Source organism: Erythranthe guttata, chromosome 11 (assembly GCF_056151865.1).
Source record: "Erythranthe guttata isolate IM_541 chromosome 11, IM_541, whole genome shotgun sequence".
Taxonomy (NCBI): domain Eukaryota; kingdom Viridiplantae; phylum Streptophyta; class Magnoliopsida; order Lamiales; family Phrymaceae; genus Erythranthe; species Erythranthe guttata.
The window spans coordinates 5,569,631-5,586,253 of NC_142543.1; the positions used below are offsets into that span (position 1 = coordinate 5,569,631).

Below are 16,623 nucleotides of genomic sequence, written 5' to 3' on the forward strand. Positions count from 1 at the left end.
AAGACTTACAATGGTATGCATTATCTATTTGAGAAAAAAATCAATATTTAATGTCCATGGTTGAAGACAGTTCACTTAAACATATCTTCTTACTTAAGTTGATTTGTTTTTAATTTCATCACATGCAAAAATAATATTACAAATTCGTATTATGGAACTACAATGACGATAAACCCAAAGTCGAAAGAATGTGAGGATTACAAAGAAAAGTAAGTCATATTTTAAAATATATTTTATATTTTATGAATAAGCGTGTTGTTAATAAATAAATCTACATATATACAGGTTAGCAATGAGAGATAAGTCATTTACTCAATCTGTCAGCCATATTTCAAGTCAACGTTCAATCTCTATTTCTGTTGATCTACTACAAACCAACAGAATGACAATTGCTGATGTGGTTGAATCCACAACTGTAAGTATTGTAACATTGTTTCACACTTTGTTATTCATTACATCTAACTAATTCCATGTAATCAATTATAGGTAGCCAATGGTGCATTACTTGCAAAGGTCATAGAAATTGAGTCCCGAGATAAATGGTGGTATGAATGGTGCGTTAAATGTTTAAGAAAGTGGAGACTTCTGGTACAACATTTTACTGCTCAAATTGTGACACCATGGTTATGCCTGTGCCTAGGTAATAAAGTTACAGTTCACCGTAACATTTCATTTAACAATCAAGTATATCTTATTTATACTAATAACTCACTTACAACTAGGTTCCGAGTTCAAGTCAAAGTGATAGATGACACTGGATGTGCTTCATTTGTCATGTTTGACCGCGTTATTGCACAGTTATTAGGTCGAAGTGCATCCGATATTATAACCGGTTTGCGTAAGGTAATATTTTTTGCAAATTGGTATAATCTTTCACATATTTCATTGATTATGCTATACTACGTGTCATATATCTAACTACGATTTTTTTTAAAGGAAAAATTGATTGGGCTATTTCCTAGGGAGTTTGATGCACTGATTGACAAGACTTTTTTGTTTAAAGTGTACATTAGTTCCTTAAACGTTGCAAAAAAATGGTCGGTTTACACAGTGAAGACGATGTCAGATGATGATGATCTCATACAACAATTCAGGACTCTACATTCTCTCATGGTATAAATTTTTAAATATATAATATAATAAACCATTTCACATCGATAAAAACAATAATATTTGGGTAAAACCAACATTTAGATGACGAAGATAACAACTCAGTGGGAAATAATGCTCCTCAACAAGATGATAATCTAAAGGTAATTGTCGTAAACTTATCATTCATTATATATGGTTCATTTAAGCATATTGGAGTACATTGTTAACGCTACTTACGAAAAATTTAACAGGATTTTATCATCAACTGTGAAGAAGTAACTCCTTCAAGCAAATCATTAAAGAAAAAAGCAGCAAAGGATGTTCAAGACTGCAATTTGTGCGATGACGGAGCTACACAAATGTCGAGCACAAAGGTTTTGAAGAAAATCAAGATTGAAAAGGAATGAAAAGTCATCCTAAACTACGGCTGGATTCGTTTTTCATTCCTTATGACATTTTACAGTTTTTTTTTTCTTTTTTTTTTATTTCCTTTTATTTTGTTTCTAGATTTCTCATGACATTTTAGTGTTTTTTATAATTTCAGTATTATTCATATTATTAATATAATTAGTTTCCGAGTAAAGCCTATGTTTAAAGTTTATTATTTTAAGTACCATAAATTTTGTTTTTTATACAAACTTGATCTTTGATTCCATAATTAAATTGATTTTTATATAAAAGTTAAATTTTGTATTTTCCTATATAAAAAATATATTCATATTAAATACATGTTCTATATATATATATATATATATATATATATATATATATATATATATATATATATATATATATATATATATATATATATATAATTGAATAGTGGATTTTCTCAACAAAAAAGAATAGTATATATATTATATTATATATTATATATGTATATGTACATAATAAAGAAGGAATCTATATAAAAACAACACTAACGAGACTCCGTAGTTGATGAATGAATGTTAACAGAACTATTGTAATACCAACGGGACTCTCCCAATATCACGCCACCATATTTTCTTGGACTCTCCCAATATTACGCCACCATATCTTCTTGGACTCTCCCAATATCACGCCACCATATCTTCTTAATTACTGATATATATCAGATTATTAAACATAAAGCTTTAGCCAAATAAAAATAACTCTGGTACAACACGACTTCAGTTTTCTCAGAGAGGATAGATCTCATTGTAGCTTTTTTTTTTCATTCGGCCAGAAACCTGAGCCTTTATATCATCTCCGTCTTTTATTAGTTGTCGCTTAAATTTATATACTTTTATCTCGACCATTTCAATATATTTGTTGCTGTTAAGTTATTTGTTATTTTCTAAAATTGTTATCGTTTTATACTTCCTCATTGACCAATTGGTATCTTTCCAGGGTCCTCTTTAGACTGGATATAAGCTCTTTCCTTTCTTCAGGAACCTGTATTAGAGAACCGATCAATGTCTTCGAAAAAATAGTATAAAAAAAGGTTATTTACATCAACAAGCGATTCGGAAAACACTGAACAACCTCCGTCATCAAAGAGACAATCAACAACCGATACTGGTGTTATGCTTTCTCAATGTAGTACTAATCGTCAGTGTGATATTTTAGGTGAGTTTTGATACTACTCATGCACTCCTTATTATTTATGCTTTCTACTGTTATGTTACAATATGTAGTACAAAATTCAATAAAAATAAATTTATTAACGAGTTTCATCTTTATAGATTCTGTGTTTCCAGGTTTATGAGAATCTTCAACCAGGTATACAAGCTCATCACTCATGCTGAATTAAACTGTATACTTTTATTAAAATATCATAATTTCTTTATTACAATAATACATCTATGAACAAAACAATATAGTTACAATTTCGGAAGATGTGGATGGTGAGGGACTAGAAGAAACTATAGCAATATCAAATAATGGTATCTTATCTACATTCCTAATACCACAGCGTATTTCATATAAACATACATGGGCATTTTTTCGGATATGTAATGCTTAAATATTATCTTATTATAATTAATAGAAAATGCGGAATACTGGGACATCGGTGATCGTGATTATGAATGCGAGTATTGTGGCGCATTCATGTGGTACGATGAAAGAGTGCAGAAGCACATTGTCAATTCATCAAGACCAACGTTCTCATTGTGCTATATTCAAGGAAATGTTGAACTCCCTCTTCTAACAGATCCTCCTCAAGTTCTTAGAGAGCTTTTCTTCAATCGCGATGCAAGAAATAAATATTTTCTTGACAATATTCGATCATTCAACATGATGTGCTCTTTTACATCTTTGGGGGGACGAATTGATAATTCTTTAAACAATGGAAATGCACCGCCTACATTTATTATGTGCGGCGAGAACTATCATCGAATCGGAAGCTTGGTTCCAATGCAAGGTTCAACACCAAAATTTTCTCAATTGTATATATACGATACACAAAATGAAGTGACAAATAGAATGTAAGTTGTAAGGTACACAAATACTAATTCGGAATATTCAATTTAAGAATATTATTGTTTAACTTTTTTGAAATATATTAATGTGCATTGTTCGTATGTTTATCACAGGGTGGAATCAGGAAGTAGTGTAGTGCGAAACTCTATTGTTAGTGATATAAAAGACATGCTTGATCAAAACAACCCATACGCACAAGCATACAGAATGGCAAGAGATAGATTTGAAAACACTGATATCCATAACGTGAGATTACGACTTATTGGAAAAAGAGATCGTGATGGAAGAAGATATAATCTAGCATGCATATCTGAAGTAGCTGTACTTATTGTTGGGGATTTCGATTCTGCTGATGGTGAGAGGGATATCATTGTAGAGATACAATCGGGATTATTACACGTATATCCCTCTTAAGTCCTGCTTATCTACCGCTTCAATATCCTTTGTTGTTTCCACGAGGAGAAGATGGATACATAGAAGATATTCCCCTCAGAGATAGCAACAAAGTATTTAGTAAGAGAAGGCAAAAGGTTTCAATGCGAGAGTTTATGTCATACAGAATTTAAGACATGACCAGGGAAAATGCTGTCATATTATACTCACAAAGGTTGTTCCAGCAGTTTTTGGTTGATATTTTTAGTATGATTGAATCAGCACGCTTAACATATATTCGGACTCATCAAAAAGAGTTAAGGGCTGAGATGTATAAATGATTGTGTGAATCAATTCTAGGGGGGACGTTGATCCGTCGCTAACCGGAAAACGTATTATAGTGCCAACTTCGTTTACAAATGGAGCTCGATACATGATTCAAAATTACCAAGACACGATGGCAATATGTCGATGGGCGAGTTATCCGGACTTATTCATCACATTCACATGCAACCAAAACTGGATTGAAATAACCAGAGCATTGAAAAGAAAAGGTTTGAAATGTGAGGATATACCTGACTTGGTTTGTCGGGTTTTCAAGATGAAACTCAATCAGCTGATAAAAGAGATTAAGCAAGGACACGTTTTCGGAAAAGTCAAATCAGGTACACAATAAAACTCTTATTCTACATAAATAATTTCTTTGAAATTTGTTATAATTCCAATAAATTGTTTTGAATATATATGCATAATACTGATATTTTTTTGTATACTTACATTTTTTGCAGTGATATACACTATTGAATTTCAAAAGCGAGGTTTACCACATGCTCATATACTTATTTTGTTGCACTTTAATTGTAAATACTCGAATCTGGAAGATTTAGACAAAATAATTTATGCTGAAATACCAGCAGAAGAGGAAGATCCCATCCTTTACAGTGTTGTTACGTCTCTTATGATACATGGTCCATGTGGCATATTTAATCCCCATTCCTCCTGCATGCAAGATGGAAAGTGCACCAAATATTTCCCTAAAAAATTTAACGACCGTACATCTCAAGACGAAGATGGATATCCCTTATACAAAAGGAGAGACAATGGAAGAGTTGTTAAAAAGGGAAATAATTTTGTTGATAATTGGTTTGTAGTTCCTCATAATCCATATTTGATGAAAAAGTACAAGGCACGTATAAATGTGGAGTGGTGTAATCAATCAAGGTCGATTAAGTACCTGTTCAAGTATGTCAATAAAAGCAATGATCGTGTTACTGCAAGTTTTTATGAAAGCTCAACAGATGATCTTGAATCCAATTGCCAAGATGTGATAAGAGGTACTATGATTGCAGATATTTATCACCGTGTGAGGCAGCTTGGAGACTATTTGCATTTGATATTCACTACAGGGAATTGTCAGTCGAACGTTTGCCTCTCCACCTGCCGGACGAACAAGTCGTAATATTTGGTGATGATGAGCCAATGGAATCGATTCTAGACAGACCCAATATACAAAAATTAAAATTTTGGCATGGATGGAAGCAAATAAGATTTTTCCCGAAGCAAGAGATCTTACCTATGCACAATTTCCTATGCAATTTGTATGGAAACAACCGCTACATGAGTGGCGTCCGAGGAAACGAGAATTCTCTGTGGGAAGAATTCATTTTGTACCTCCCGGAAGTGGAGAATTATATTATTTGAGAATTCTCCTTAATATTGCAAAGGGACCAACTTCTTATGAACAGTTAAGAACAATCAACAATGCCATCTACCCTAAATTTAAAGATGCATGCTATGCAATCGGTTTGTTGGACGATGACAAAGAATACGTAAATGGAATTTAAGAAGCGAGCGATTGGGGAAGTGCCCACTTTATGAGAAAACTTTTTCACAATTCTTTTGCTTTCAAATCAGATTTCATGACCGGAGTTTGTATGGAACAGTAGATGGCACCACTTGAGTGATGATATCCTAAATAAGCATAGAACACTACTACCATTTCCAGGCACTACATCTGCATTTTATTATGTTTTACATTTTAACAATAATTCTCTTAAATGCACATTATATTGAGTTTTTTTGCAAATATTATTAATTTATTCTTTTTTTTCTTCACAGATTTGCATCTTAGTGAAGATCAGTTGAAAAACTTCGCTCTTGCAGAGATTGAGAATATTTTGCGCAGTAATAATAGGAGTCTAGCTAACTTTCCGACAATGCCTCAACCGGACATGTCTTTGGTAACACAAGTTCAAAATAGACTTATATATGATGAACTCAACTATGATAGACATGAATTAGCTATGGAATATTCCAAACTATTGTCCAGTCTTACCGATGAACAAAAGAGTATATATGAAAAAATAATGCTTCATGTGACAGAAAAACGTGAAGGATTATTTTTTCTGTATGGATATGGTGGTACATGTAAGACGTTTATTTGGAAAACACTCTATGCAGCTTTAAGGTCAAGGGGTGAAATAGTACTCACAGTTGCTTCGAGCGGAATAGCGGCTCTACTCATTCTAGGTGGACGAACAGCACACTCAAGGTTTGTAATCCCTATAAATGTTCATGAAGAATCTACATGCAATATTGCATTTGGGACTCCACTAGCTCAGTTAATAATCAAAGCAAAACTTATAATTTGGGATGAGGCTCCTATGACTCATAAGCATTCCTTTGAGGCTGTAGACAGAACTCTTAGGGATATTTTGAAATATTCTATTCATGATAGCAAAAACAAACCTTTTGGCGGAAAAACAGTTGTTCTTGGGGGAGATTTTAGACAAATACTACCTGTCATCCCGAAAGGAACAAGACAGCAGGTTGTGTTTGCAAGCATCAATTCCTCATATTTATGGAAGTTTTGCCATGTACTAACACTGACAAAAAATATGAGATTACAGTCAGACAATCAAAATTTGGAAGAAATGCAAACTTTCTCAAGTTGGGTGTTAAGCATAGGTGATGGTACTATTGGTGGTCATAATGATGGTGTTGTGAATATTGAAATCCCTGATGATCTACTCATAAAACAATCGGGTAACCTACTTCAATCAATTGTAGAAGCTACATATCCTTTGTTTCTAAGTTAAATCAATGATTTTACTTATTTACAGCAAAGAGCTATATTAGCACCTACAAATGAGATTGTGGAAGAGGTAAACAATTACATGTTAGCTTTAATGCCCGGTGAGACAACGACATATTTGAGTTTTGACAGTCCATGCACAGCAAATGGGAGTATTGACACACAACATGACATTCATACACCAGAATTTCTAAATTGTATAACATCTTCTGGTCTTCCTAACCATGAGTTGAAACTTAAGATTGGTGTACCTGTTATGTTGCTAAGGAATATTGATCAATCGTCGGGGTTGTGCAATGGTACACAACTCCAAATCACACGACTAAAAAATTGTGTTGGAAGCCAAAATAATATCAGGAATAAATGTGGGTGATATAGTCTTTATTCCAAGGTTGACTTTAACGCCATCAGACAGCAGAATTCCCTTTCACTTCCAACGACGGCATTTCCCTATTTCTCTATCGTTTGCTATGACTATCAATAAAAGTCTAGGTCAATCTCTTCAACATGTTGGTATATATCCAAAAAAACTTGTGTTTTCACATGGACAACTATATGTTGCCGTTTCAAGAGTTACAAGCCGTAAGGGTTTAAAGATACTCATATGTGATAATGAGGGGAATACTACAAATTCCACCACAAACGATGTTTGCAAAGAAATATTTCAAAACTTAAGGTAGCAATTAACTTTTATTACTGCTATTTAATTAATTTAAATTGTTATTTATTTCTTACTGTTTTCTAATTATTCTACATACAAATATATGCTACGAATGTATTTTTTTAGTATTTAGTTGACTTTGTTTATTGTTACCTTTAAATATTTAATCTATTGTTTTCTTTCTTTGTTCATTTTTTTTCTTTTTCTCAACCCATTTGCAGGTAGGGATGATGCTCATGACATCCAACATACTTCTGCAAACGAAAAATGAGTGACATTATTACAGTAATATTAGTCATTTTTCTTATTCAGTTGTATTTTTCAAATAACTCTTTTTTTCTATATAGGAATCACTGAATCGGTGTTCAAAATAATATAAATTACTTTCATTATTTTCTAGTGTTGTTGTTGAGTTACCCTCAAATAAATAACAAATAATTTTTATAATAATCATTTGCAGGCCCTCAAGATACTATGTGTTTGCATCACTATATCTCTCGATTCCATTCTATACCATGTTTAAGAAGTGGAATGAGTCATCCATTTTGCTACAGTTATCTATTAATAAATTTTATGTGAACAATTTATGCGGAAACTTCAATATTTACACTTAATACTACGTTCATAAAGTATTTTTCTTCCTAATGCATATTATGTCTTAATACTATAAAGTTATTAGGAGTAGTTTCAGGGCAATTCTAAATTCTTCTTTGGTTCAAATGCCAAACCTATCACACGGAAAAAAAACCTTATCATTTTTTAATTACGCAAAATATTTACCGTCTACTAGATTTTGCGATTCAATACAATTTTGATCATTTCTTCACAATTTTTTATATAAAATATTATTGAATAATATTTTCTAAAAATACACTGACCGTGCATCGCACGGGTAGATTACTATAGTATATATATATATATATATATATATATATATATATATATATATATATAATAATAAATAAATAAGAAGCCAAAATGTTAAATGAGCTTGGGCTGGCTCGAACTTGAGCTCAAGCCTGTTAAATTCAGCCCCCTAGCTGAAACGTGCACACAATTAGGTGCGCCCCACACACACAATTGTAGGAGGTTGGCTTTGATTCTTTTTCTATCAATTTTGTTTATCATTTTTGGGCAAGTTCAATTTTTTATTTTCCTTTGTCTAATTTTTGGGCAAGTTTAATTTTGTCTCATTTTGGATTATTATTATTATTATTATTATTATTATTATTATTATTATTATTATTATTATTATTATTATTATTATTATTATTATTATTATTATTATTATTATTATTATTATTATTATTATTATTATTATTATTATTATTATTATTATTATTATTATTATTATTATTATTATTATTATTATTATTATTATTAGCGAAATCCCTCGCCCCCAGGGCCCCCATCGCTTGGCCCGACAAGGATTGATGGAAGAATGTAAATCATGGTAACTCAACGGCCCGTTAAGGTAGCGGACCCGGACCTGGTGCCCACAAGGAACCAACTCATTGGAGTTGAAATTCCCACACTGCGGCTGCCAGGATTCGATCCTAGGACCTTGCACCAACTTACCACCTCCGGAACCAGTTGAGCTACACCCATGCGGGTATTTAGTTATTTACTAAATATGTAACACGATGTCACATGATTATTGATTATATAAACGACTAATATAATTGCCAACATTTTTATCACAACTCTCTCTCTCTCTCTCTCTCTCTCTCTCTCTCTCTCTCTCTCTCTCTCTCTCTCTCTCAAATTGTCCATTAATTACAACTCACTCTCTCACTAACACACACACTCTCTCGATGGCAATTTACAACAATAAGAAAATATTGATTTTCGGGATATTAGGTACAAAATTTTGTTAATTATCTTTGTTTGTATTTATTTATTTTTTGAATATGAATATTTACATTTTTTTTTACAGGGAACATAATGTCATTTATCGATTATCTCGTTCCTATGTAAGGTTTTATATCTGATTTGTATTTCTTTTAACAAAATTAATATTTATTGATAAAGGCTAATATACATATATTTTTTTTGCAGATATACATTCCGAAAAATTTGGAGAGAAAAATCATCCGGAGGGCATACATTTATGCCCTACCTGGTTGCGTTTTTCTCTTCTACCCTTTGGGTTTATTATGGATTATTAGACCGTAATGGTCTAATAATATCCATAAATCTCTTCGGGTGTATAATCGAAATAGTTTATATATCTCTATACTACTATTATGCACCATATAATATTAGGGTAAGTATATCGTAATTTTGGTCTTTTTTTTTTATAAATACCATAAAACATTGTAAAAACTAATCTATGTTCGTTGTATTTTGTAGATAAAAATTGTGAAGATAATTGGCCTTGGGGTGATTGTGATATCTGTGACAATTATTGTCACATATTTCACAACCCACGGCCAGTTTAGAAGTTCGATAGTCGGATGGGTTGCCACTATTTTCTCATTTGTGGTATTCGCGGCACCGATAAAAGCCGTGGTAGGTATTTAAATATAGTACATTTTCTTTATTTAATTCATTATACTCTACTAATCGAATCTTCCATTTTACAGGTATTTGGATATCTAGGAAGTTTTATGTCACTGATGGTCTACCTCGCTCCAATGAAAGTGTATTTAACTTTTATATTGTGTTAAAATATATTTAATTTTCGTTATGTGTGTTTTGTTTTGCAGATTTACATTTAGAAAAATATATAAGGAAAAATCAACGGTAGGGCATACATTCATGCCCTACATTGTTGCATTTTTCTTATCCATGTTATGGATGTATTACGGTTTATTAGGCTCAACAAAGCCTATTATTTACATTAATATAGTCGGCTGTATTATAGAGTGCATCTATATATTGATGTACCTCTATTACGCATCTAAAACAATTAGAGTAAGTATTTTTTATTTATTTATTTTTTCTTGAAAATACACTTAATTGTAACTATTAATGATCTGAAATATTTACTTTTTGTAGATGAAAGTTGGGAAATTTTTGGGCCTAGGCATTGTTATTGTATTTGTGACAATTATTGTCACGTACTTAACACTGCAAAATAAAATTATATTCCAAATTAAGATTGTGGGGGTGGGTGGCAACTTTTTTCTCGCTGATTGTATTTGGGGCACCAATTAAGAATGTGGTATGCATTTAAATTTCAGAAAATATTATGTTTTGTTTATTATAAATATTAATTTTTTTTTAGTTTCTTGTTTTATTTATATATATTGACATATTTTTATTTTTTGATAATTATATATTGACAGATTGAAGCATTTAAGACCCGCAACAATGAATTTGTGCCCATCCAATTAATATGCTGCCTAACCCTGACCGGGCTTGCATGGCTCGGATATGGGTTAGCCAAAAAAGAAATAGTTATAATAGTGAGTCATTCTATATATTTCAGTTTATTTCTCTTTAATGACAAGAGGCACAATCGGAACGTGCCGATCCGGCTCAAGAACGTTTATCATACTATATATTTCAGTTTATTTCTCTATACATAACATTAAAGAATTAGTATTAAACAATATCATATTTCTTTTTATTTTGAATCAGTATTCATTCTTGACAATGCTCGTTCAGAAAAATAAGTATGAATTTGCATGTCTAACACATAATCACGTAACATGAACGAGACTTGCACGCGGTTTGCACTTGATTGCCCGTGATTTGCACGTGAATTGGCTGAGGGTAAAGTTATTGAATTATTATATTTTTATGAGCTCTTATTTTTGCGTTAACAACTTACTTTAATAACAGAAAGAAGAGCATGTAAAAATACGTTGGCAAAGGTGTTTATGTAGATCAAAATACTGCATTCATCAAACTTAATAAGAAGTCAAAATGAGCTTTGGCTGGCTCGAACTTGAGCTCAAGCCTGTTAAAATAGCCGAGCTCGACTCGGCTCGTTCAGCCCCTTAGCTGATACGTGCACACAATTAGGTGCGCCCCACACACACAATTGTAGGGAGGTTGGTTTTGATTCGTTTTCTATCAATTTTGTTTATCATTTTTGGGTAAGTTCAATTTTTTTTCCTTTGTCTAATTATTGGGGAAATCCTAGGACTGGTTGGACTAACTTTGATGACATGTTTCATAAGATGTCGAAAGAGTGTAATTGTTTAAGGGTTTTTTTTTTTGTTGTTTTTTTGTTTTTTTTTATTTTTTTTATAATATTAATCTCAACGAAGATTTTATGTACAAAAAGTTAAAAGATATGATGGTGACACAATAACATAATCTTTTCTCATTAAAGAAGCGGGTCATCTAAGCTGGAGGAATGAATAATGTGGTGGTGGTGGACTGAAAAATTTAATTTCACAAAATGTATTTTTTTAAGGGTGTCTATGATATTTTATATATAATTATTTTATGTTTTTTTCCTTTTAATATTAGGTGGTGACTTGAAATAATTTGAAGATGAAAATTGCATCACCAAATGTCTAAAATATTATCACATTAATAAATTATTAAATATGAAGAATATATTATTGGAATTGTTCAACCCGCCGAACCGGTTTTTTATTCATATGAATTTTTCCAAAATCGACATAGCTACAACAAAAGTGGTTTTTCATAGCATATAAACATAGCGTTTTTAGAACTAATGCTATAATTGTTTTTTTTTCTCTCTATAACAATTTATTGGTTACTAGAAAATCGCCATTTAGCTACGGACGAATCCGTCGCTAAATACCATTAAACCGTTACTAATTGTAATGTAGCGACGGAAATGTTCCCTCGCCACGTCTGTAGAAAAAAGCCGCGTCGCTAAATTTGAGTTACAACTGCATTATTTTCGTTGCTAATGGTTGCAACGGAACTATCCGTCGCTGATGAAAATGATGGCGTCACTAACCATGGTCAACAAATTGAAGTTTTTTTGACTTTTAGAAAGCAATTAGGTTCCGTCGCTAAATTTCTGTAGCTATACTAAATACATATGTCACTAATTCCATTGCTAAATCCGTAACTAATTGAGGCCAACATTCAGCGTAGAGAGAGATATATCCCTCATTGAATCCGTTGCAAAACTTATGTCGAAATCTAAAAAAAGAAAATCAATTCTCGTTACCATATTTAAATATATTATACACCAATAAAAATATTCAAATTAACTCAACATATATGTTTAATATGCACTATAAATTTGCATTGGAATAGTTTTTCAAAAGGTTGTTATATTGTGAAAAAGAAAATATCAATCCGATTGACGAGTTATGCTCGTATGAGTCATATCCTATAAATTGATTGACGAACAACATCCACTTTATATCTTCAGAAGATCCTCGTGGTTGACTTTGATGCATAGCTTGAATGATGATAAGTGTTCGTTTTGCACAATTTTTGCTTATCAAATCTTCGAATTTTGGTCTTCGGCCGTTCGAGTTTCGGCTTTATTTGTATATATTATCGCGTTTCTTGTTTTATTTCCTTTTTTAGGTTTTGTTAGCTATTTTTCCCAAGTCGAAGCCATTTGGAAGTGAAACCGATTATTCAAGCCGAGAAAGTGGTCATTAAGACCCAGATCGTGATCCAGGAACTTCGGATCGCGATCTGGATGCAAATTCCAGTAGCAAGCAATTTCAGACCCAGATCGCGATCCAGGAAAGTCGGATCGCGATCTGGTGACAAATTCCAGTAGCATCGAGATTTTGGGGCAGATCGCGATCCGCACTTCCTGGATCGCGATCTGGGATGGCGGTTCACGTTTTTACGAGAAGCCAGATCGCGATCTGACTTTATTGGATCGCGATCTGGCACGATTTTCGAGGGCAGATATTTTCAAAAGCAAAGCTTCTTGAGGAAGCTTTGCAATTTACTATAAATAGAAGCAAGCCCTCATTCTTCCTTCTTCTTCGACTTTTTACGGTTTTCGACAGTTCTTCGCGGGAATCATCAACGGGGGTTTCGACTTGGGTTTTTCTTACGCAATTTCTTTACGTTCTGTTCTTCATTTCCTTTGTACATTCTTTTGACTCTATGTTTGTTATGAACTAAGAACATTTTCTTCTAGGGTAATGAAGCCTTGTATATATTGATTTCGATCGTCATTTCTGTTATCTATTTGTCGTGTTTTGATTTCGTTTATGTTTTCTTGTATTAAATGATTCTGATTGTTTGATCAGCTCTCGGATTGATATTAAATAGGAATGAACTCGAGAGAGGATTTCTTGTTTGAAGTTAGGAAAACTTAGCTCGGGGTGTGGAAACGGAGACGTGATGCACTTCGGGTAGCCCTTAAGGACTTGACCTAAATGCTCTCTTAATAGCAGGTTCTGAACGGAGACGCCGGACCTGTGGGTAGACTCTCACTACACTTGAGACGGGGGTTAGAGTACATTAGCGTCTGGGTTAACGAATAGGAATGTGATTTTAGATAACGGATTTGTAGATCGTTGTTGATTATACATAGGTAGATCTGTTGAGCACTGCATTGTTAATTCTATTGATTTGCATTCTGCCTCCCCTGAAACGCCTATTGAAAATGATGTGCTTGACCGTGTGTTGTTTCTTGAATGTGCTGAGATTTTAGGTATATACGAGGTAGGAATCGTCCTCGAGATACCAGTTAGTGTGAAAACGGCCCCCGTACTGAAATTGAAACAGTTACCGGATTATCTTTGTTATGCTTTTCTTGGAGCAGACAAGACTTATCTGGTGATTATTTCTTCTAGTCTGAGCGAGGCCGAAACAAACACACTGTTGGAGGTCCTTAGAGAATATAGGTCGGCTATAGGTTGATCTATTGAGGATATTAAGGGAATTAGCCCGTCTATTGTTCAACATAAAATTCTAATGGAAGACGTCTATAAACCGAGAGTCCAACCTCAGAGGCGGTTAAACCCATCAATGAAAGAGGTAGTAAAAAAAGAAGTCTTAAAACTGTTAGGCGCTGGTATGATTTATGCAATTTCTGACAGTCCGTGGGTCAGTCCGGTGCAGGTTGTGCCAAAGAGGGGTGGGATGACGGTTATTGTGAATGATAAAAATGAACTTATTCCGTCTAGAACAGTCATTGGGTGGCGTGTATGCTTCAATTACCGATTATTGAATGCAGCCACTAGGAAAGACCATTTCCCCCTTCCCTTTATCTATCAAATGCTAGACATACTAGGTGGTTTCGAGTATTACTGTTTTCTTGATGGTTATTCGGGGTACAATCAAATTTCAATCGCCCCGGTAGACCAAGAGAAAACTACTTCTACTTGCCCCTACGGTACTTTTGCATTTCGTAGAATGCCTTTCGGTTTGTGTAATGCGCCTGCTACCTTTCAACGATGTATGATGTCTATTTTTCATGATATGGTAGAAGAATTTCTTGAGGTGTTTATGGATGATTTTTCTGTGTTTGGATCGTCTTTCGATCATTGTGTGCACAATCTGGAACTTGTTTTAAAAAGATGTACATAAATGAACCTTGTTTTGAATTGGGAAAAATGTCATTTTATGGTTCGTGAAGGTATTGTTCTAGGTCACAAGGTCTCAAAAAAGGGTCTTGAGGTGGACAGGGCAAAAATCGAAACGATTGAAAAATTGCCTCCACCAAAAGATGTCAAGGGTGTTAGAAGTTTTTTAGGGCATGCTGGGTTTTACCGTAGATCCATTAAAGATTTTTCGAAAATAGTAAAACCATTATGTCATTTGCTTGAGAAGGAAGCCGTCTTTGATTTTGATTCTGCTTGTTTGCAGGCTTTCACGTTCCTCAAGGAGAAGCCAACCCAGTCACCGATTATGATTACTCCCAATTGGGAGGAACCATTCGAGATCATGTGTGATGCGAGCGACTATGCTGTAGGTGCAGTATTGGGACAAATGAGGGACAAAATCTTCAAGGCCATCTACTATTTCAGTCGTACACTTGACCAGGCACAGAAGAAATATTCAACGACCGAAAAAGAAATGCTTGCAGTTGTCTATGCCGTTGACAAGTTCAGACAGTATATTTTGGGCTCTCAGGTGATCATTTACACCGACCACGCAGCTATTCGATATTTGTTCGCAAAGAAGGACACCACAGCCTATCTTCCCTTACCACAAGCTCCAGCAAGTGAGTGGACCCCTAGGCGAGGGAGACACAGACTTACCAGATGCAGGTCCCTCAGATATTCATGCAACTCGACCAGAACAAAGGGGCAGAAGAGGCAGACAAGAAGCAGAACCACAGCTCCCAGAGTATGTCGGCAAATGGATGGATGTTATGGAGGAAAATGTGGGATGGTTCAAGAAAATGATGAAGGCCATGGCTGGAGCGCTTCAGTGCAGGACCGATGACATTGTCGAGCCACGGCCGTTCCCACCACAGCCTCGATATGACGGAGCATCAACCTCCACCGCTGACGAACCAGCACAAGCGGCAGCCACTACACTGGTGGCACAGGCCTGGGAGGAGCACGAGCGGGGACGACAAGAAGAGGAGGGAGGAACCAACGAGGACGATCAAGACAACTAGGGGACGTTGTGTTTTCTATCCCTTTATTTTTTAGTTTGTTTGTTTTGGTTAAGTCGTTGGATTGATATTTCGTTTACGATGTATCTTCGCTAGACTTTGATTTGATTTGATTTTATTTATCTTATTTTGATTTGGTCTTTTGCATGCATATCGTATAATTTAGTTTCGTTTTTGTATTTCGATTCCCGTAATTGTGTTATGTTTGTCGCAAGCATTTCATATAGGATCGAGTGTAAGTTGCATTTTCGGATTCTATTGAAGCAAAGCAATTAATGAATCAGTAGATGGACTAGTTGTTTTAAAATTAAAATTATGGATAACCGGCTAATTATAGATGTACCTTCCGACTGCGTTTTTGCAACTTGTGTGGATAGCCTTTCGAATCCTTTTCGATTAAGTTTGAGCGCACTTTTCTGAGGGGTATAATAGTCTGAGGTTTGGGGGGCGAGTTAGAATTGAATTATGTGTTCACGACTT

The 16,623-nt window shown here is 34.0% G+C and overlaps 1 protein-coding gene and 1 pseudogene across 1 annotated transcript; both read left to right on the plus strand.

Moving 5' to 3' along the window:
* The first annotated feature begins 263 nt into the window (after nucleotides 1–263).
* Nucleotides 264–1,695, plus strand: LOC105965744 (uncharacterized). The gene is made up of 5 exons (XM_088825745.1): nucleotides 264–415; nucleotides 487–843; nucleotides 937–1,113; nucleotides 1,188–1,253; nucleotides 1,344–1,695. The coding sequence occupies exons 1-5, from the start codon at nucleotides 293–295 to the stop codon at nucleotides 1,497–1,499; spliced, it is 879 nt and encodes a 292-aa protein (XP_088681871.1). The 5' UTR covers nucleotides 264–292; the 3' UTR covers nucleotides 1,500–1,695.
* Nucleotides 1,696–2,035: 340 nt separating this feature from the next.
* Nucleotides 2,036–16,146, plus strand: LOC105965743 (uncharacterized; annotated as a pseudogene).
* Nucleotides 16,147–16,623: the final 477 nt, after the last annotated feature.

Excerpts from the sequence above, each read along its gene's own strand:
- LOC105965744 (XM_088825745.1), top strand. The coding sequence starts at position 293 with ATGAGAGATAAGTCATTTACTCAATCTGTCAGCCATATTTCAAGTCAA. Across the intron at positions 844-936 it reads TTATAACCGGTTTGCGTAAG|GAAAAATTGATTGGGCTATT; the intron begins GTAATATTTTTT and ends TTTTTTTTAAAG. Across the intron at positions 1,114-1,187 it reads GGACTCTACATTCTCTCATG|CATTTAGATGACGAAGATAA; the intron begins GTATAAATTTTT and ends GGGTAAAACCAA.